The sequence below is a fragment of the Pelodiscus sinensis genome, chromosome 9, assembly GCF_049634645.1.
Source record: "Pelodiscus sinensis isolate JC-2024 chromosome 9, ASM4963464v1, whole genome shotgun sequence".
NCBI lineage: Eukaryota > Metazoa > Chordata > Testudines > Trionychidae > Pelodiscus > Pelodiscus sinensis.
The window spans coordinates 6,325,221-6,348,486 of record NC_134719.1 but is presented as its reverse complement, the minus strand read 5'-3'; the positions used below and the strand labels follow the sequence as shown (position 1 = coordinate 6,348,486).

At 43.3% G+C, this 23,266-nt stretch overlaps 1 protein-coding gene across 2 annotated transcripts in view; it reads left to right on the top strand.

Annotated features, from left to right (window-relative positions):
* The window catches only part of BEND5 (BEN domain containing 5), a 1,533,100-nt gene that overhangs the window by 1,227,539 nt on the left and 282,295 nt on the right, over window positions 1–23,266 (top strand). For both annotated transcript variants that reach the window (XM_075935948.1, XM_006126434.4), the window contains one exon: window positions 7,337–7,451. In XM_075935948.1, coding sequence (XP_075792063.1) covers window positions 7,337–7,451 — 115 coding nt within the window. The remainder of the gene's footprint in view (window positions 1–7,336; window positions 7,452–23,266) is intronic.

Genomic DNA, 23,266 nt, shown 5'->3' with positions numbered 1-23,266 from the left:
TTTTTGTATTTTCAATGTGTATTTTTGGGAAAAAAGTCAATTTAATTGCAGTATTTCTCTTAAAAGCGGCTCTGTACTGATGATTAAGGTACAATTCATTTAAATTTTGCTGTGGCTATGTAGGGAGAAATAACATCTGGAAAGATATTAGTAAGACCCTGCTAGTCATCTCCATAAGGATTCTCTTAGCAGGGTGAAATCTCCTGCCTTCTTCCCCAAATCTTTATGTGGGTTTTTACCTGAATCTGATTTCAGCAGCCTACTTCTAAGTCTTGGTGGGAGGCAGAGTATTGCAGGGAGGAGTGAAGTCAGCGCCTCATTAACCAGGTAGTTATGGATTGCCCCGGAGAAAATTCTAGCGAGAGCCAGATTCTAGATCCTACCAGTATCCTGGATACAAGTGAACTCTTCGTAGGTACAAACATCATTTTTTTTATTGCAGTTTGGAAATGCACCAAAATAAAAAAATACTGAATAGATTTGTCTATAGGTCTGTGCTGAGGGCTGGTTTGCCACTGGGAGTAGGAATTCTGCAAGGCGATATTTGCATATTTTTATTACCAACGCTGATTGGGGTATGGTGCCACAGTAATATCTGTGCCCACATCCCCGGTTCCTGGGATGCATCATGGTGCATTTCATTTTCGATTAATACATTAATATCCATCAATGGCTGAGTGAACTAGGGCCTCTTACACCTAACGGAAGTTCCTTCTCGCACATTGTTGATGTACGTTGGTATGGCAGCACAGGAAACGCTTATGTTGTCATTAATCATGCTGTTCTCTGGACAAAGCGGATGTCAGGTCCTCAGCCTATTAATATACCTCTCCTGCACTAAATTCAAAGTAAAATGGATACTGTTGCCTGTTTATCAGCTCTGCAAGTACTGACCTCATGCACATCATCTTCTAATGGGAAAACTGCTTCCTGCTGTCAGTTAAATGTTTCTTATGGCAGAGTGAAACATTCATATCTGTTTATTGTTATTGTTTTGCAAGGCAATTTACATCATTTTGGTTAATCCCAAATTTCAAAATATTCACTTTTAGCTACAAGATGCAGTTAAAGCTTACAGCAGGAGACATTTTTTTTCCTGATCAGCATGTATTTCAGTCGTTAGCAAATGGCTCCCAAAATATGAATTACTTCTTTCCTGACATGTACAAGACAGGCCAGGATATGTTTGTATTACAGAATGTCATTTTGTATTAGAATCTACAAGTATTAGATTCTAATAGTAGTGCACATTTTAAAGTTATACAATTTCCCACAGATATTGACGTATTGATGCAAATAGCGAAAAGACATCAGGAGAAAGGAGCAAGAAGCAGCTTTAGGGACTAGCATGTGAGGTAGTAAAGGGCAATCCAAGAAGCAGCCAGAAATTTTAGATAGAGAGAATGATGTCAGAGGTAAAGAAGGTAATTTGAGGCAAATCTTCATAAGGACAGTTGAAATTATCAGAGCGGTTGAGGTAGCCATGATAGGATGCACGGTGAAGATGGAAGAGTGACTTGGAGGGACATCTACAGCTGTTTGGAGAATAAGAGATGCTAAAAGAGCATGCATCAGAGAAGGGCCAATGATCTTTCGAGCTGCAAAACCCCAGAGAAGAAAGAAAGTAGAGCATGGTCAGCATTCTTGAAGGCAGCAAGTAGACCAAGTAAAGATGGAGATGCAGCTCTGATTGAATGGGGAGGAGGTCTGAGCTAATAGAGTTTCAAGTGAAGATGGATTCAGCAGGCCATATCAAGCAAAGAAACAGCCTTAAATTCATGGAACCTTCAAAATGCTGCACACATGTCAAAACAAGTGTTATTGTTATCTCTTTTCTTTCATTTCCTTTGTCCCATTTTCTTTTTTTTTTAATTTGGTGCCAGAACCAAACACCCGTTGAAGCCAATAGAATGAATTCCATGGACTTTGGATCAGCCCCTCTCTCTGTTGTGTCTGAAATTAGATTGAGCTATTCAGGGTATAGGCAGTATCTGTAACTGTATATTATTATTGTAAATAATAATAATAATGCCAAAGATGATTTCTGGAATAAATCATGTCTGTAATGAAAAGGTCCCATATTTTCATAGTTCTTTGTTTCTATAAACTTGAGGGCTATTGTCCACATTTTAACTTGTGTGCTGGGCTCATCCATCTTGTTCTCCATTTTATTCTGACGTCTTCACAAAGACAGTATTGAGTTGATCAAGAATTTCCATAGAGAATTTAGCCACAGAGACTTGTTTTTTAAAATAATAATAATAATAATAATTAATAATGTTTTTCTTATTTCTTGTTTGATTTGACGGATTCAAATTGGAACTCTTCATTTGACCCAGACTGCAGCTATGGTTCCAAAAATCCAACCCCTTTATGGCAGCACTTTTTTTCCTTTAATAGCAGACTAATTGGCCGACCAATTAATCTGCTCATCTGTGAAAAGAAAATTTATTGCAATAAGTAGATTCATTTCCAGAAGTCATTCTCTAAGGTAACATTCCAGTGGCCTTGTTTACTTCATGCCCTGCAACACGATCCAACGCCTCACCAGTAGCATAGGTCAATTAGTGGACAAATTAAGCAATTATTAGCCACTAACAAGGGTGACTGGCATCATTACCCTTCCTGTTTACCACCAAACTGTTATTTTAAGACAAAGACCAACAAATAAATTAGGGCATCTGCTGTGTCTGCCTTGAAGTAAATGATATTAAATGGGGTTTGGCTGCTGCCAAATTCTTAACCTTGGCCTAATGAGATACACTGATATGTCTCTTGCTGATTATAGAAACTGTAAAATGTAATTTGTGTTGATTTATTAAAACAAGAACCAAGTTTTGTGAGGCATTTTTAAAAATAATGCAGCATCTATCTTTTAATTTTAAATATCTTTGGATAAGCAAATTCCTCTGTAGGAAAAACTCTGATTTGTTGTGGTTGTTTATAATCATTTTACGATGGGGTGTGAATGCATAAATATATTTTCCTTTTGTGTTATGCTCCCTGGGACTATTCTTATTTCAGTGTTAGACTTCAGAGGCTTTTTTAAAAACTCTTTACTATTTTCACATATGACTCACAATAAGAAGACATAGCCTTCCCTCACAGATAAAAACTGAAGCATTTATTCAGCTTCAGTTATCCGTAAGCCTCAAAATACGGAAAAGTTAGAGCAACTATCTCAATAGGAGCATAGTAATTGGAAGATAGTGTGACCTTGTAGGTAATCCATCAGCTTGGGACTCAGGAGATATAGGTTCTAATTCTGGCTGTGCCACCAGCCTAGAGCATGATATGATGTAAATCGTATTATCTTGTTTTCCCCATCATCCTTTGGCTGTCTTGTCTATAAAGACTATAAGCTCGTCACTGCAATGATTATCCCTTCTTATGTGTTTATATCGGGCATCGCATAGTGGGACCCTAGGTGGACAACCTATTGTAACAGGAAGAATAAATAAGAAGAATCCCACTACAGAGAATTAATCAGGAGGAGGAAGTTTTCTGGGTGGCTTGTTACAGACCTTAAATCAAGAAACGTGCTTACAGCAAAGAATAAAGGGTGGTGTCTACGCTGCAGGTAGGCACTTAGGGCTGACTCAGGCTAAGGAGCACTTTGACTGCTGTGTAGATGATCAGGCTTTAGCCCTAGCCTAGCTGTGGTACCCTCCCATCTCACATGCATCTAGCGCCTGGGCTTCAGCCCTAACGCAAACGTCTATGCTGCAATTAAACAGCTGCTTAGTCTGAGCCCCACAAGTCCAAGTCAGCTGCAATGGGCCAGCTGTGGGATGTTAATTGCAGTGTAGAAACACCCCCACTGTCACCTCAGTGCTTTCCTGCCAATAAGCCCTTGTCATCATTCAGACAAGCTATTTGAAATGCTCTAAATACCCGCCGCTACCAAAGTCTTCAGTACAAGAAGCGAAGAGTTTCCTGTGTGAAGTTTAAATCATCAGTGCCTAGATCTACAAGTGAGACTGCGTTAAATAACAGAAACAGAGCAAGAAAAGCCTTCATCAAGTCCCATCAGAGGCAAAGGTTGCCATAGGAGCAGAGCGCCAAAAGTTCAGACACAGTGGGGCTAGCAGCTAGAACAACTACCAGAATGAAAACGGTAGTCGAGGGGAATCCGAGGCATTTGTCCATGGGGAGCCCTCTAGTGGTGCTCACACTGCACTATTTTAGAAGCAATTGGAAAGCAGTTGCAGCAGCTGAATATAGCTAGTCCTGCTGTGTTTGGGTATCATTAGTAAACATAGTTACTTGGGACCCTGGCTCTACCCATTTGGTTTCTTTGTGTTCTTATTATGCCAAGAAAGAAAGACGTAACACTAACTAAAAAGCAGATCAGCATTCAGTTTTCTTATCTGAGAGGAGGTAGCTGAAGAAACATCTCCTAAACCATATAAATTACAGCTCCAAAAGTTCAGAATGAGTCTCTCTCCCATTGGAAGACCTCCCTGTGGAAAGAGATCCTCTCTCCTTCAAGCTCTGCAGAGAAAAAAAATCATTAGTTGACCAAAAAGTGTGGATGTTTAGGCTCGGTGATGGACTATTTACCTAAGAATCTAAAGGTGTCTCCATTATGCCAGAATGTAGAATTCACTAACAGTAGCAGCAGTGGTTTAGATCTGCTTCCAGTGTTTAATGTACAAAATGGATATTAGCAAATGGGTCGAAATGAGGACTGTTCAGGAGATTTTTGGACTCCACTTTAATTTTATGTGTTTGCCTTGCAAAAGCCAAACCACTATGCCAACATGGTCTGTGGAATTCAGATAATAAACATTAATTATCCCATAAAAATAAGAGATGCTAGAAGTTGTCAAAGTCATTTAATTATTCCAGGCTATCCCATCACTGCTGAAATATTTCTTGCTCTATATTTCTTCCTGAGCTCTGTCCTACCCCGTTTTGAAAGACACAGGGGATGGGGCTCTATCACTGGGTGGACCCACCACCATGGCACAACCTTCCAGTAGCACTGGGAATTAGCTCCCATGCCTGCAGGGCTCCTTCCTCTGGCTGGTGTCTCCCCATGTCTTCACGCCACGTGCTTCCTTCCAGACCCGCGTCGCTTCCAGACCATGGCATTCTCCTCAGGACACTGCCCTCCAGCAGTGCCCACTCCAGTGTCTCTCAACTTCCTTCCGTGGGAGAGGGGTGTTTATCAGTCACTGCACTCTTAGGGTGTGTCTAGACTACATGCCTCCTTCGACGGAGGCATGTAGATTAGCCAGATCGGAAGAGGGAAATGAAGCCGCGATTAAAATAATCGCGGCTTCATTTAAATTTAAATGGCTGCCCCGATCTGCCGATCAGCTGTTTGTCGGCAGATCGGGGGAGTCTGGACGCGATGCCCCGACAAAGAAGCCTTTCTTCATCGACACAGGTAAGCCTGGTTTCACGAGGCTTACCTGTGTCGATGAAGAAAGGCTTCTTTGTCGGGGCATCGCGTCCAGACTCCCCCGATCTGCCGACAAACAGCTGATCGGCAGATCGGGGCAGCCATTTAAATTTAAATGAAGCCGCGATTATTTTAATCGCGGCTTCATTTCCCTCTTCCGATCTGGCTAATCTACATGCCTCCGTCGAAGGAGGCATGTAGTCTAGACACACCCTTAGGGTCCTGCCCTCTCAGGGAACATCCAGTTCCCCTCTACCCTCCTTGCCTCAATGACCCACTGCCAGTCTTCATCCGACCCTGCCTCAGGGGCAAAGTGCAGTCTGTAATGGCCGCTCATCATTGGCAAGAGTGTGTGGACCTGCTGCCTCTGCCTCCCCTGGATGCCTCTCCTCATCCCTAGTAGCCTCAGGCCTTGCTTCAGGCTCTGCAGCCTGGGAGCTTGCCTGGCCGGAGCTTCCCCAGCCCTGCCTTCCTTCCTCAGCCCTGCTCTACCTCCAGATAGCCTCCTGCTTCCCAGGCAACCAGGTCCCTCCTGTTCTCCAGCCAACGCAAGACTAAGTCCTTCCTTTTTCTATCTCCAGGAGCCCTTCTTGATATAGCCCCCAGCGAGGCCCCAATGAGCAATAACTGCCTCCGCTGCAGCTTGACTCTTAGCCCTCACTCAAGGCTGGATTTTGCCCTTAAAGGGCAGACACCTTGTCACAGGCTCCCAGAACGTCTGTGACATTTTCCTAATCTGTTTTAATTTTCCTCTGCTTAGTTTGATCCGGCTCCAGTAGCTCAATGATTTGCTTTATTCTGGGGAAATGCGATAGGAGTTCCTTGCATCGCAGGATGGACCTTCCAGGAAACAGAAAATAGTTCTGATCGATCTCTAGGTGTCTCAAAATGGCAGAGGAGCTCAATTTGCCTTCACATTTGTTTGGTGGCAAATACTTGTATCCGTGTCAACTACGCGGAAGAAGAGGCGTCAAATCAAAACACAACACTGCCTTTCTTCTTCCCCTTCCTGTTAATGTGGCCAACCCCTTTCAGCACGTTAGTGGAATTGTAGGTGGCAAGTGTTCCCTCCTCAAACACCAGTGTTAGGGTAAAGAAGATGTACTGAAATGGTCTGAGCACATGATGAATGTAGATCGGAACCCCTGTTCTAATGAAGGCTCTTCTACTGACGGTGATCTTAAGGAAACATACTTAAGGTCTGAGGACAAGTCTACACTGGCACTTTACAACGTTGTAACTTTCTGGCTCAGGGGTGTGAAAAAATGCCCTCCCAGGCATAGTAAGCTACAGTGCTGTAAAGCGCCATTGTGAACCAGGATACAATGCTGTCAGCTACGCCCCTGGTGGAGGTGGTTTACAGATAGCACTAGGAGAGCTCTCTCCCGGCACTCATGCCACGGCCACGCTTTTAGTTGAAAGCGCTGCCGTGGCTGTGCTCTAAACTTTTAAGTGTAGACAAAGCTGATGTCTCCTCCACCTTGCATTGGTTTTAAACTGATGTAACCCCATTGAGGTCAGGGGAGTTACTCCTGATTTACACAGGTGTAAGGGAGAGGGAAATCCAGCTTGTCAGCTCACTTCCTCAGTTTCCCTGGGTTTGAAATTCAGCCGGTATAAAACTACTGACTTCAGTAAGGCTCTTCCTAGTTGCACCCCATGAGGATCGGGTTTCTTCAGCTGTAACCAGGGGGTGAGATGAAGCACTTGTTTAGCTCATTGAGGAATGATAAGGATTATGTGGCTAATATCTGCAAAGCACTTGGAGAATTAAAAGCCCTATCTGAATGTTGGAGCCCTCAGCCCTGCCCGGAACTAAAAGGAATATCTGTTTTTGTTTCAACGTTTAGCCTAACATATATAGGCTGAAATTGTATTTTTATAACAAAGAGGCTCTTAACATTTTTTTTCTTATGTTTCTCCCAGGTATAATTGACTTCCTCGTGAGCCAGCATCCCATAGCTAAAATACTGCGAGATCACTTGGTCTTCAAAATAGCTCCGATGCTTAATCCAGATGGGGTGTATCTAGGAAACTACAGGTACCGTATGTCACGTTGAAACAGCAAATCATAATGGATTGCTTATAACTTTGCACTGTTTTACCACTAACTGGAACACAGTTGAGTTTTCTTTGTTTGTCATTAACTGGACTTGGGGCAGAAATAAAATATTACATGTGAACTGATAACTCTCATATGGTCCAACACTATCGTCGGGTCAAAAGTCCTTGCACAGGCAAAACTCTCGCTGAACTCACGTCCCATTGAACAAGTGTATTCTGTGGTAGCTTTGCCTGAGTAAGGCATGCAGGACTAGGCATATGGTTTATTATAGGATATTTGCTCTACAAGCCCCTTTGGATGTCCGGATTAAATTCAGCTAAATCCTCACTAGACCTTAGCCGTGTTTTGTAAATGCATTCATTATGCTGTTCATCAGCCTCTATGTAAATGCTTCAGTCAATCACAATTCTCTTCAGCTACCCAGATCATCCATTAAAGTCACAGATTTCTGTCTATTATTTTACGGTAATAGGTAGTGATACATGGAATGGAATAATCATCCCATCCTATGTTAATTTTGCTTCATTTTAATATTTGAATTAGCACTTTTCCTCCTCCTCGGTTGAAAACATATCCCCGGAATCTTTTGTTTTCTCTAAAATTGTTTGCTCTTAAATGCATTTATTTACAAAATAGATGTGCTGTGGGAGGTAATAATGAAAAGCAGCTGATTAGCTGATGATTTGTTTGTGGGCAATTACATCCATCACGCGTATCTTTGGAAGAGAAGCCCCTGAGAGATTTAATGTACTGTATGCAATTTTGCTTATAATGCAGGACTAAATAACACACACTGCAGCCATAGTACCTTCGGCTGTGATCTAATTAGGTATTTAATTGTTAGGCAGGATAGGGCCTCGTTAGTGCATGGATGGGAGACCTCTGAGGAAGAACCAGCATATTGCAGAAAAAGGTGCTGATGAGTTAGTTCGTTATCTTCCATTGTATGTCACCACTGTCCTCCCTCCATTGTCTGTTGTCGTCTTAACTCCAACTGCAGGGATCGGCAAAGGCAGTTTCATGTGAGGTGAAGTAAACAGGAGGTATGTTGAGAGATTTTGGGTGGGCAGGGGCTCTTTAGAGCCACACTGACATTCCATGAATTCCCTGCTGCCTTGGAAAAGCTTTAGCTGGTTAAAAGTAGGGTTGCCAGGTGTCCGGTATTGACCTGGACAGTCTTGTATTTTCGCTTCCTGTCCAGTAAAAATATTCAAAAAATACTGGACACCTAAAATGTCCGATACTTTCTGATTTTTTTTTTCCCGGCCAGGAGGGGAAAATCCTGGGTGCTTACCTGGTTCTGCAGGAGAGCTGTCTGACCCGGAGCAGGAAGACAAGATGGTGGAAGGCCGTCGGCAGCCTGTTAGGGCCAAAAAGCCTCAAAAGCATTTCTTAAAGGGGCCATGCTGGTTTTTTTTTTGTTTTTTGTTTTTTTTTTGCTTAACTATCGGGGTCCTTTTTCTGTTTGTTTTTGTTCAACAACTTTGGTCTCACCCCTTTTTTTTCTCAACAGAATTTTTTCCCCAGTGGTTTTTTTGGGGGGAGGGGAGTTATTTGGTATTTTTGGTTAAACCATCTGGCAACTCTAGTTAGAACAGGCAAAGAAACAGAGGTGGGATTACGGGTCCCTTCTTTTATAATGACATTTTGAAATGGTGGCTCTGCCATGGGTGTGCATGCTAATGGTCATACCTCTTAATGGTCCTCTGGTCTTGAAATGGTTCCAGGATCCATGCCACATTAATCCTAAAATCTGCAAAGACAAAATATTTAGAGAACTCCAGTGGCTACTAAGTAATCTTCCTTTCCCCAAATAAATCTATTTGCTCTGGAGATTTTTCTGGCAGAATTGTTATTTATACACTGCTATTCAGGTGCACAATGCTTCACAGACATACATCTGGCCCATAATTTGTTGGGTCCTTTGGGATGCCGATGCCAGGTATTATGAAAGGACATTACAGTTCCATTCATAATTGCTGAGCTGATAGCACATTATCATTTTAGCCTTTCATATTATGCAAAATGTTCAGCTCTCCTGGACTAAAAGGACTGTTAATGAGGTAGCTGGAAAAGCATCTGATCTGTTTGCAATTTTTTTATCTTGTTTGCAAAAGGCCGAATGTAACTAATAACTTAAAAATGAGTATAATAAACAGAATGTTACCTATTATGTTGAAAAGAATACAGAACACCAGGTAATGTACATGATTTGTAGTAAGATAGTGCAGAGCGAGTAATTTACAACAATTTATTTCCTGCTCTTGGAAAATCCTCAGGCTGTTCATGATTTATTTGCTTGAATTTGACTGAATTAAAAAAAAATAACCACCCTCCATGGATTGATTGCTAATATTTGAGATTTCAACACAGAGACTTACTTGTCACTGGTCAGAAAAGTCCATCTTGTACTTTTCTCTTCGCTGATTGGATTAACACACTGTAATTGGGCTAGGCCCTAAGGCCAAGAGGGCCATACAAAAGTTCTCCAGGGAGCTAGAGTGGCTCTGGAGGAACCAGCCAATCAGGAGCCAGGAAGGACTATAAAAAGAGCTGCAGATCTAGAGGCAGCTCAGTGGCAGCCCAGACCTGGAAGGAAGATGATCAGGGTTGGTTTGAGTCAGCTCAAAGTGGGGAGCTGTTAGAATGCTGTCTCCATGATGACAAGTCTCATATTAAGAGGGGAAACAGTCTGAAAGACTGGATTCAGAGAGACACTTTATAGAGGGTACCGGGATGGGCCCTTGTTAGAGGTACACTCTGGAAGGAGTTTGCGGTTACATGAAAGGGTATGACTTGGCCAGAGGGCTGAGTAGCTGCAAGGCTTTTAAAAGACTGAAGGCAGTGCAGGAAGTCGCACTTGGCCAAACGGGTGCTCGCGTGAGGTGAGTGCCGACCCTGTTATGTGCACACTCACTTGAAGAGAGCAGTCATGCATACGGGATGTGTGATTCAGAGATCTATTGGCTGTGTAAGTTCTACGCTGCTGATATGGGGAGAGTTTTTAGTGCCATGCTCAGTAATTCTCCATCACTTGAATTTTCTTCATGCTATCTACCTCTCAAAGTAGTGGCGGGTGACTATTTCCCTGGTTTATTGAGGGTTCCCATTTGTCGCGATGCACGCTAACGGAATGGGCAATTAAATGTGGCACTTTGGATTGCAGATTGATCACCTGCCTCTGTCAGGGAATTTTCCCCCTACACACAGTGTTGCATAGCTGGCCAGGCACATTATGAGAGTGCCTTCAGCAGCCTCTGAAACCTAAAACACAGTGGTCACTATTAAAAAGTTGGGTTACGTCCACTATGCAGTGGCAGGTATAGTCCCTTCATTGACCTATGGTTAGAACAGAGGACAAGACAGACAAACACCCCATAGAATAGCAAGTAGCCCAATGATTAGGGCACTCATCTGGCATATGAGATATCCATGTTCAATTCCTTCTCTGCCCAGTTGGGAAAGACTCGAGCAGAACATGCATGTGAATCTAGACCTTCCTCATCCCAGGTGAAAGCATTAGGCTATAAAATTAGTCTGGCCTGATGCAGAGGAAAACAAATTCTAAAACCTCAAATGTTTTTGCAAAACAGGTTCCTTGTTTTCCAGCCAGCACTAGAAATAACCGCTGATTGATGTAAGACAGTATGGTAACAGCTGGCTGACTTTTTCATGGTAACCGCTATCTAGAAGCAGGATATTGGAGCAGCTGGGCCTATGATCCACTCTAGGATAACAGCCACTTTGTTCCAAGTGCTCACTCTCTGAGGTTAGCGCTGCAAGCCAACACAGCAACAGCAATGCCAAAATTGTCTATTGTCTGCAAACGACTGCTAATACTCCAGGGGACGGAGCAAATGGGTTGTGACTCTGTGGGGACTTTCCAGTGGTGAAATGTTCATCACCAGCAGCAAGTGAGTTTAATATCAGAGCTATAAAACATTTGTGCTTGGGGCACAGAAACATGTCCTGGCATGCTTATTTATATGCTTTGTACATACACGTTTTTTTTTTTTCTGGAACAAATATTCGTGGACATGAATTTCAAAGGCATGTGTGTCAATATTTGTGGAAATTGGATGTTAAGTGAAACCTAGGCAACTGGCTCGTTGAGGGATGGGTAGCAGAGGCACTACAGGTACGTCTACACTGCACGGCTATTTCAGGACACCAGAGGTATCCCGAAATAACGACCTTCCATCTTCACAAGCTGCCCGTTATTTTGAAATATTTTTTAAAATAACGGGCGCACTATTTCGGCATCCCGGTAACCTTCATTCCACAAGGGTTAAGGGATATCTCGAAATAACACGTTATTTCAAAATTTGGTGCTGTGTTGACATGCTAAATTTTGAAATAACCTATTTTGAAATTCAATCAAAATAAGATACACCATTTGCATAGTACAAACTGCATATCATATTTCACTTTTAGAGTGCTGTGTAGATGAAAGTGAGATGAAAGTGGTCCGGCCTCCTTCACACTGGCTCCCATTTTGGTACTGAATATCTGACAGCCTTCCTTCAGGCAGGCCTGGGGACTGGGCCAGCCAGATTTTCTGTGGCTGAGCAGTGAGGGTTAGGACCCCACTGTGGGGCACTTGGACTCAGTCACACTTTGAATTTATTCTTCAACTGTTATCAAAATGGTTGGCCACATATGGCCCTCGGTTCTAAAACAGGCCCTGAAAGAAAGAGCAGAAAATCACCAAAAAGGGCAGAGAGCTGACTTCCGCATGCTTTGTACTTCCATAGCATCATGCTGGCGGTCCCCGGTCATCTGCAGATGGAATCGAACCTGAGACCTCTGGAGCTTAGTGCATGAGCCTTTACTGCATGAGCTAAAAGCCAGCTGGTTCTCAGCTAAGGTTGTAGAGCAGACACGTTCTTCTGTCTGTAAGTGGTCTCAGTGCCACTAGATGGGACAGGGAATCACATCCAGAATGTGTGTGAGTTGCAATAGCACCTTCCACAGGAGGACTTGAAAACACCTTTAATTAATCCAGCTCTATTCCAGCAGCTCTCTGAGGTCGGTGGGCTCTGAGGGCTGGATTATGTGGTTGCACGCTGAGTTGAGGGTAACATGGAGCTGCCCTGCCCCAGAAGAAGCATCAGAAGAGATAGTCTCTGAGGCACGAACCATCCTCTGCCAGTTCATCATGTGTGAGAAGAGAAAGGACAGGGCCACAGCTCCACTTCCTCACTTGTCCCCACGTCAGTGGTTGTGAAGTCTCCTTGTGTGCTCCTCTAACATGTGTTCACCAAGGGTATTTCTGCAGAGCATCTGGGTGATGTAGCTTCCAGTATAGGTAGCTGTACATGTGCTAGCTCTGCTCAAATGAATGCCTACAAATAATAACTGCAGCAGCGTGGCCTGGCCACCCAAATATTATCCTGCCTGACCCCAGGATACGTACCCACATGGCTAGCCCAAGCAATTTCCTGAGCCATGACAGCCATAGTGCTGTTTTTAGAAGCTAGTGCGGTTACGTTTGTATGTCCGTCCACCTGAGCTGGGATTTACTCCTCCCAGATGCTTTGTAGACATAAAAGACAATCACTGTGTAGTCGTGAATATTATAATTTCTAATGCCAAAAAGTGAGCCAGTGGCTTCCTCAGGCATAGAACTCTGCTCTCGTGACGCCCAGTTTCCTCATCTGACTATAACATCTTTCTTTATTTTCTCTTCGATCCGAGGGGGTTGGACCTTATTTTCAGTTAAAAGCAGAGGGATTTATGTGTTTTAAACTCAGTATCTATGAATCGGGCAAGGAGCTGTTCTCAGGCTGTTCTCATTTCTACTGGTCCATGCTTCTGTAAAGAACATCTCTCAATAGAGCCATGCTAGTGATCCATAGTAAACCCTGACATTACAGGGACCACTGTTTACTGCTCCCTCATTCCCTTCCTCCTCTCCTGCTGAATACACTTCAAAAGTACCAAAACCTGTCATAGGGAGATAGCAAGAAGTCAAAATTTGCTGCTATTTTTTTCTAATAGAGAAGACTCTGCCCTGAGGTGAGGAATATGCAAGAGAATGTGCCAAGGGGAAAAAAAATCCTCAGTGGAGGTGAGACATTTTCCATTCTCTTACCCAGATTTTTACATCTTCTCTCTCTGGGTACCAGTGAGTAAGTATTTTCTTCTCCGTTCCACAACAGTAATGACCATGAATGCTGATGAGGATAACTCAGAGTGCATTTACACTGCACCCTAAACTCAAAATAGGATACACAATTTGCGCTACACAAATTGCTTATCTTAACATAGGAACATAAGAACGGCCGTACTGGGTCAGACCAAAGGTCCATCTAGCCCAGTATCCTGTCTACCGACAGTGGCCAGCACCAGGTGCCCCAGAGAGGGTGGACCGAAGACAATGATCAAGCGATTTGTCTCCTGCCATCCCTCTCCAGCCTCTGACAAACAGAGGCCAAGGACACCATTTTATCCCCTGGCTAATAGCCTTTTATGGACCTAACCTCCATGAATTTATCCAGCTTCTCTTTAAACTCTATTATAGTCCTAGCCTTCACAGCCTCCTCTGGCAAGGAGTTCCACAGGTTGACAACACGCTGTGTGAAGAAGAACTTCCTTTTATTAGTTTTAAACCTGCTACCCATTCGATTTTATTTCGAAATAGCTTATTTTGAAATTTGGCACATCTACAAGGTGCCAAATTTCGAAAAGAAGTGTTATTTCGAGCCGTCTTTTATTCCGCGTGCAACAAGGTTGACTGAGATGGTGAAAAAGTGCACCTGTTATTTCAAAAACATTTCAAAATAATAGACGACTTGTGTAGACAAAGGGTAACTATTTCAGGATACCTCCGGTATCCGGACTTAGCCTTGTAGCGTAGACATATCCTCAGTGCTTAGAGAAGCTCTAAACAGTCGTTTCTTAGCCTACTGCACTTGCTGTCCAAAACGTATCCAGTTAGGCACTGTTGTTTTGGGAAAGGTTTTGGATCACCAAGTGGGTCAAGAATTCATTAACACTCCTCCAGCCCAGAAAAGGTGTGTTTGGAAGGCTTTCATTGTAATTTCATGTTTGCTATGTGGGAGTGGAGTAGATGATCAAACTTTTTTTTTTTTTTTTTTTTTTTTTTTTTGCAGTAGCAGCAGCACAATTTCCAGGTCTTTTCTGTGGGTTCTACTCATAGTTTAAAGTTTAATTTTCACATTCAGGAAATACTTGAAGAGACCACCTATAACAAAGGAAAATGAGATGGCAAACGTAGATCTGCAAAATATTCTGCTAGAAACCAAGATCAAGCCCATTATTCTTGCCAAACATAAATTGTTTCACGGGACAGGTGTTCAGGAAAGTTTTAGGAGGACCAAGCCATTTAATTTAATTAATTGCCGTTAATCTATATACACTGCTAAACACCTGTGAAATTGCAGTGCTTTTTTTGAAGCATTAAATGTAGCAGAAAACAAACATACAAAAACAGTGCCTGTTTCCCTCGAAAGATCCAGCTGCTTATATATACATTTGGGCGTTCATTGCACCGCATTAAGGACACTTTACTAGGGATCTGTTGGTTTTTTCCTCTATAATATTAAATAATCTGCTGAATAGGAGGCAGTGGCTCCAGATCAGGGCTCTCTAACCTTTTTTAAGCATGAGATCACTTTCTGAATTTAAGTCAATCCAGGAGGTACCTCAAACCCCAAGGCCCTTGCCCTGCCCCTTTTCCAAGGCCCTGCCCTGCTCATTCTGTGGAAATGGGGTATGGGGATGCTGGGAGGGGAACATCTTGACATTAGTGCATCCCTCGTCTGCCTTGCCCACACTGCAGAGCAAGCAGGCGGTTCCTGGGAGGTAGCTCCAAAGCAAAGGACAGGAGCAGCAGGGCAGTGGGGAGAGGAGCAGCTGAAGTTCTAGGACTTGAGAGCCTCCTGGCCAAACCAGTCAGGATCCCGTTGGAGGCTCCAGGATCTACCTGATCTACTAGGTGGTGACCACAAGTCTAGATAGAAGAACATGGGGTTGTGAATTCACAGTTCTACTCCCAATTTCTCCAGTGACTGGTTGTGCTACTTAACCTTTCTGCATCCCCTTCCTCGCCTGTAAAATTAATAGAAAACTCACGTACCTTAATAAGAGCATTCAGCGGCTTGAGTTATGAATAGTTTTAAAGTACTCTCTTCAATCTGCGTGTTACTTTATCGATATTTCCTAATTTAAACAAGGGAAACCCTTTTCTTCCTAAAGAGGGTAGTTCAATATATCTGGATATGTACATGGTGTAGAGAGCCTAAGGAAGCAGCCACTGTACCTAAGGTCAATTCCTTCTTCAGGGGTAATTACTTGATGGAGTCTTTTTGTTGTGGTTGTTGGTATTGTTTTTATCTGAAAACCCCAGTGGGGCTGACAGCCACTGCGGGCCGGGGGGCTTTGCACCCCCGGAAGGGACGGGACCTAAAGTGGAAGGGCATGGCCTTAAGAAATAGCCCTTCGCACTACCCAGACTATGGTGCTGGGCCTCACCTTCCAGTCCTCAAAGCTGTGCAGAGCACCTGGCACGGCACGCCAGCAACAATTCAAAAGGGCTCAGGTCTCTGGCAGCTGCCACTACCACATCACCGCAACAATGGCCAGCAACTCTAGGCCCCTTTGAAACACCAAGTCCTTTGGCCACCTGTCGTCAGGCCTGGAAAATCCATTGGTAAAAGTTACTGTGGTCTGGCTATGTCTGCTGGGTTCTAACAGTTGTCCTGCTGTGAGCTATGGCTACTCACACATGTCATGTCATTTGTGTAAATATCCCTGATTATTTTTCACCTAGTTTGCTATGTGGGGAAAGAGGATATTGGTTTTGTTTGTTTGTTTCTTTTTCCTCTACGCATGGTAATTCACAAGTTGAACTGAATTGAAAAAACAGGGTATCCATCTGAGAATGACAAGATGATGCTTTCGGTGGAGTTTATTTTCCCTAATTAAGCGTTTGTCTTTGTGTATTCTATATAACAGTATATAAGTAAACAATCATAGACCTTTGAATAAATGTATTGGTTTTATTTATGTTTCTGGGCATAAAAATCTATAATTACCAGGTACAGCCACCGTGTAACTGGTATTTAATGACAATTACTTTTTGTTACCATAGAAATGAGTCCAAAGTAGTTACCTATAATTTCTCATTCCCAGACCTCACACATGTTGTATTGCAGTATTACCATAGTAATTGCCTATTAGTCATCATAAAATAAGCAGCTACCCAAAAGATATCAGGATACTGTGAAATGTCTCATCTTCTGCAAAACTTACAGCGCTCGCTGCTCCTCGTTTTCTTGAGTTGGATTTTTTAACAAACAAAAGGTTGGTGGCACAGAACTCTGAGTGGAGATTGTTTGGCTTGAGTGTATGATGCTTTCTCAGAATGTACAGAATCACAGAAATCATGCATGGCAAATTAGAGAGATCCAGTCCCCTGAAAATGCAGGCTTGTTTCTGACTATAGATTTTGTAGGGCTCTTGCCAAATGAATTATAACGGACTCAAGCAATAACTCTTCTACCACCTCCTTTGAGAGTTTATTCCACACTTTAATGCATTACATTTTCTTTTGTTCAGCTCTAAATTTCTTGATCAAGGGATAGTCAAGGTTCCGACTTCAGAGAAAATAATATAAAATTACAGGCGACCCCCGCACTTACAACCTAATTAGTTCCTGGAGAACTGTCGTAAGTCAAGCTGTCGTAAGTCGAATGCTTATTTCCCATGGGCACAATGTTATAAATGGCAGTTCCATTCTGGGAAACCCATTTCATACCCTAAAAATGCCAAAATTGACTATGGAAATGGAGGAAAACTAAACTAAATAGTTCAAATAATACACAAAAATAACTAAAAAGTGAAGACGGATGTGGTGGAGACGCGCACAGTCCAAGCAGCAGCTGCAGACTGGTGAGTCTGACTGACCTTGTGCATTTCCTGTTTTGGGATGACATGTGGCGTCTGCGTCATACGCCATCGTAAATGCGAGCTGCAGACGTAAATTGGGGGTTTTAGGAGCCATCTCCCATGAAAAAAATGGTCGTAAATGCAGGGGGTCATAAGTCAGGGATCACCTGTAATTAATAAGTATATAAAAACAGGTTTCAGCATCTCTTCAAAGCTTCTGGCGGTTTGGATTTGGCCTGTGATCAGCCTCTTGACTAGTCTTATTTTAATCTGTGTCATTGTCAATGCATTTTCCCCGATACTTACCATACATTTCTTTTGTCTGATCTTTTTAATCCTGGATATAGCTTGGTTATATAGGTGGTAGCTATGAGAGGCAGTGTTGCCCAATGGATAGAGCACTGGACTGGGTCTCAGAAGACCTGGGCTTTATTCTCAGCTTTGTCACTGTCTTGTGTTGTGACAAGTAAGCAAGGCGTTTACCCAATCCATGTGTGGTGCTTAACTCATGGAACCCCAGTCTCAACTCAAGCATCTAGGTGCTTCTGCAATGCAAATGGTCAATAATAAAAATGCACCAGGCTGGTGGTGGAAGTAGACCAGGAAGGCGGCTACTTTGCTGACCCATTTTTAACAGCAGCACCAATTCAACCACTCTATCCAGCCGGGGAAAGTTCCCAGAAGGCTGCATCTTTAAGGGTGCCCCCAAACCAGCTGGATGGAGCTGGAGCTGGGGCCAGGAGCTATTGTGCTGATGAAAAGAAAAACCAATCAGCTAGAAATCTGCCATAATGGGGCAGCAATAGATTCCCCTACTTGGATATAGCCATCATTTACCACAAACTCCTAGTGCACACTAACCCAGTGCAGGGGACACATCAAGTTTCGAAGGGGCATAAAAATGGCCACCGTTTTTGCAGACTCAGCACTTTGTTGGCAAAATGCCGCAGTCTACCGCAGGAGCTGTCGAGAAAGAAAGCCTTTTTCGACAGATCCCTTATGCCTCCAGCAAGGAGGTTTACAGGATCTGCCGGAAAAGGCTTTCTTTCTCAATAGGTCCCCCTCTAGACTGCCGCTTTTTGCTGACAAAGTGCTGAGTCGGCAATAACGGCGGCCATTTTATGCAAATTAGGCACGGGATATTTAAGCCCCCACTTCATTTGCAATGTCGACCTGCCTAATTTGCATCCCTCTGCTGACCGAGGGATGCGGTCTAGACATACCCTTAGGGTGTGTCTAGACTACAGGGTTTTGTCGACAAAAGTGGACTTTTGTCGACAAAACTATACCTGTGTCCACACTGCCTTTGAGTTATGTTGACATAACGTCAACAAAACTCAGCAGTTTTGTCGACGTATGTAATCCTCGTTCTACGAGGAATAACACCTTTTGTTGACAGAGTTCTGTCGATAGAAGGCATTATTGCATCTACACTGTCCTTTGCGTCCACACTGTTATGTTGACAGAGCGGCTTGCTTTGTCGACAGAACTGGATGTAGTCTAGACGCTCTATGTCGACATAAGTTTTGTCGACAGATTCTGTCAACAAAACTTATGTCGACGTAAGCCTGTAGTCTAGACATACCCTTAGAGACTAACAAATATATGGGATCATGAGCTTTCGTGGGTAAAACCCACTTCATCAGATGAGTTGGAATGGAACTAACTGAAACCTAGGTATATATAACGGCAAAGGCAGAGTCCATGTTGGGTTTATGTTTAGAGAACCAGTAGACGGTGGCCAGTGGTAATAGAGAGAACCTTGGCAGAGATGATAGAGGGTGTTTTCTTTGTCTCTCATTCCTATACATGGCTTGTAGAATAGCCATTGCCTCCTTGCTTGGATTCCCCCCACCCCCACCCGCATGCTGCTCTTATTGCTCGTTGACTGCTGTGATCTTAAGACCGCATCAGTGGCTGCTGTTTTGCTCACCATCTCTTAAAAAAACTCCCTTGTAAAACGTTGTTGTCCTTTATCTTAAAACAAATAGCAGCTTGCGAAAGAGTTCCCATCTACTGCCATTGAAAATGCTCTTTATATTGATGTGGTAACTGCTCATTTAAACCATATTACAGCCCCAGAGTATTTTTCAGTTGCTATTGATGTGACAAATTCTCTTGCACAGAGGACTGCACTAATCAATAGAGTCAGCATATGTGCTTTAATAACAAAACCGCATGCCTCAGGCTCTCCGTTGAATCTGAACCTTTTAGTAGCATTAAATAAAGCTATATTTATTTTGCTTTTGGTGCAAAAAAAATGCCTAATTTAATACAAGTTGTTGCAAAGGCTGGAAAACCACGTTATGGTGACAATATTGTATGTGACTAATGTTTCACTCGCGTCAATGCCACTATTCTGCACTTGTAAGTGCACCCTTCTCCTTTTAGTTAGATTGATCTAGAGCTACAGAGTGGCCTTTTATTTTTAGAGGAGCTGGGAGAGGAGTCATAATGAGAAATATTGAAATCGTGGCTCTTTTTATATCTGCTATTATTCTGCCAAAAAATGAGGCCTGATCTCCTTAAAGAGACAGGGCCATTTATTTCCCTTTTAAATAGCACCATTCATGATTATTGCCTTGGAACCATTCGCATGAGCAGTCAGCTCCGGAATGCCAGCCAAGAGAATTGAAGTTTTGTGCTGTATGCACTTAGGTTCCCATCTCAGTCCTTTTTCTCCTTTTTTAAAAGCTGTCTTTTGAAATGTGTTTGTGACTGTAATTCACGACGGTTCATTCCTACACTCTGGGATTTTATTCCGGACTCACCAGTGACTCACTGCAGGCTCCAGCCAACTTGCTTAATATCACTGCGCTGCCATTTCCCCATCTGTAATTTAGGGATAATAATTACATACCTGCATAGCTAAAATTAGGCAGAGACGCTTGAGTTATTAGCGCTTGTAAAATGCTTTGAGATCTGGAAAGCGCTTCATCAGTAACAAGCGGTGTAACTGTTCAGCTGAATGTTGTTCTTAAATACTGGCATATCGGGGGTTGTACAGGTGTTGCCAAAAGCAGAAATTTGTTTTGAAAGCTTGCAGGGGAAGAAAGGGTAAAGCCTGCTGCACTGATCTCTGCACTCATATTGGAATAAACTGAGATCTATTGTTATACCAGCAGTTGCCAGACTATGGTTCATGGCGTTTAAGAGCTGATGTAAAGATTTGCATAGAGAAAGTCATTTGCAAGACACAATTCAGTACTCCTACAGATCGTAGCAATGGTACTATCTAGTCTTGGATGCCTTCTGCTGGCATTTTATCTATTAACTTGCCAGTTATATATGTACAGATATTGACCATTCCCGCAACAGTGTTCTTGCTGGTGGTCCACAAACAGCTGGCTGGTCTTGTGATGGTGGCTCCACCTCCTTATTTCCAGCTGTTATATTTTAGTTACTTTCAGTGGGATTTATTCGCCAGGGGTTAGTATTATTACTTCCCCACATAACCTGTATTTGCCACAGGAATGTTATCCAGTCGCACTTGCATGACTACAGGTGCTCTCATGGCCAAGATGGAGTCCGCTCTGCAGGCAGATCTGATCAAGAAAAGACCCATGCAGGAATGCATTAGGGAGACTTCTTTCCACCTCATGGTCGTGTGTTACCCTCTCCCCCAGAGTAATCGTGCATGCACTCACACAAAAATAGTACAACGAAGGTAGGAAAGGGAAATATTTATTTACAGAGGGATGACTGGAGAAAATCCAGGGGGCGGGGAGGACGATGGAGAGCATGGTGAAATAGGGTTGCATCCAACGCAAGGCCCCATGGTACCACAATAGGAAGGGGCAGACACCGAACAAGGCATCCAACCCTGAGGTTGAGTTCCAGTCTGGCAGTGGCTTTAGGGTGTTCTTGGTCATTTTTGGTGCCAGTAAACTTTCCCTCACCCATCCCTCTGTCTCTCTCTTCTGCTGCTGTCTGCAAACCCACTCAGAGCAACAACCTCCCTGTTTAGCTAATTACAGCCTCTCTTCTGGCTCCCAGGACCAGGTCACAAGCCTCATTCAGCTCTAGGCAACAGTCATGCTGCATGCAGCTCCCCTTTGGCCTTCTCTGGTGATTCCTTCCTCATGCCAAGCTTCTCCTGGCTCCCATCCTAGGGCGTCCCCAGTCGGCCATCTTGTCTCTCCCAGGCTTCAGTCTAGTTCTTGGCTGCTGCGGCATGTGAGGGCCTGCTCGCGGTGGGCCTCTTGTTTGGAGCTACAGATACCTAGGCCCTGTCAATCTCTCCCTCTCCACTCCTCTTCTTCTGCCTCAGGACAAGGTGTTAAAGGAACCTTGCTCTTTAAATCCCAGAGAGGCTACGCTTGGAAAGAGCGGGGACTGCATGATAGCAACTGGAGAGGGAAGTGTCTGGGCGACAATTAGTGGAATGTGATCTGCGGACTGCACTATGGACTCCCCCCACCCCCCAGACACTGAGTGCACATTGCTCTTCAAAGTCATCATATTATTTCTCTCCTTTCCCCTCCGCCCTGTTTATACCTTCCTTGTGATGCTGTTGTTTTAACATTGATTGCAGCTCTGTTTGATAAAGCTGGCTTATCTGATGATCCTTGGAGACTTGGTCTATCGAGCTATTTTGGGGTGGTGTTTATCTGCTGTTTTAGTTTCCCCACCATGCCCTGTTTTGGCTGCTGGTTCATGGAGCACAACCAGGGCTGTCTTACAATTTAATAACACCTCGCTGCAGGAACAGCCTTTGGAGTTGTTAGGTGCTGACTTGAATTAGAGCAACATAAAGGTTGCTCTACATTTATTGTGGACCAAAGTGGTGTCCAGATGGCCCCAGGATTAGAAATGCACAAAAACATTTGAGAGAGACTTTTTTCCCCCACCCTGCTCCTGAGCTGCACCTGGTACTCCTACACCTGAGCAGAGGAGATGGGCAGTTGACTTCATGTGTTGCGTAAAGTGACATAACGATGGAATTTTGATGTTCTACCCCTCATTGGAGGGGCTCAAACTTTTGTAGGATTGGATGCTAATGTGTGCGTTTCTGTCCTGTCCACACATGCGCGCGCACACATCTCTAGCTTGAGTTAAATGGTGCTTTAAACAAGTTGACCCATCAGAGGGTGAAACCCAAAGACTGCTGATTGTCAAGCTAGTAATGCAGTCAAGATGCAGGAGCAGGCTGTAAAGAAATTAGCATAACTCATCAACTGATGAGCGAGTCACTTACTCAGCTAATCAAATTGTTCCGGATAGCTTGACGTCTCAGTGGGGAAGCCATGTGTGTCTGTAACTTTAAAAACAACGAGCAATCCTGTCGCACCTTAGAGTCTAACCAAAACCTGAATCATGAGCTTTTGAGGGTAAAACCTGCTTCATCTGATGAATTGGAGTGGAAATACATTGCTTTTGATGGTGAAATGGAGATGTTAAAACCCAGGGTAACAGTGTCAAATCTGTAAATGAATTCCAGTTCTGCAAACTCTTTCTGTAATTGGGTAGTGAAATTCCTTGGCAGAAGGATGACTGACTCCATTACCCTGGGTAAAACCCATGAAAACTCAAGATACACTATATATTTGTTAGTCTCTAAGGTGCCACAAGACTGCTACTGGTTTATATAGTTTGAGTGTTTCACAATATGCCTCACTCAAATGGGGCTAGCTCCAACGGAGTAACTTAACTACCATAGGTCTGAGTGAGAATTTTCAACTAACATTTTTGGATGAAAAATGACGATTCATTGAAACCAAGACTCTTCTCAGGTGAGGAGGGGCCATTTCCACACATTTCTTGACACATTAAGCTTTTTTGAAAAATATTTCAAACTTCATCAAATGTTCTGTTTTGGTGCTTTTGGAAATATTAAAAAAAGGGACAGGTTTTCAGTTTAAACAGCATTTTTATTTTGA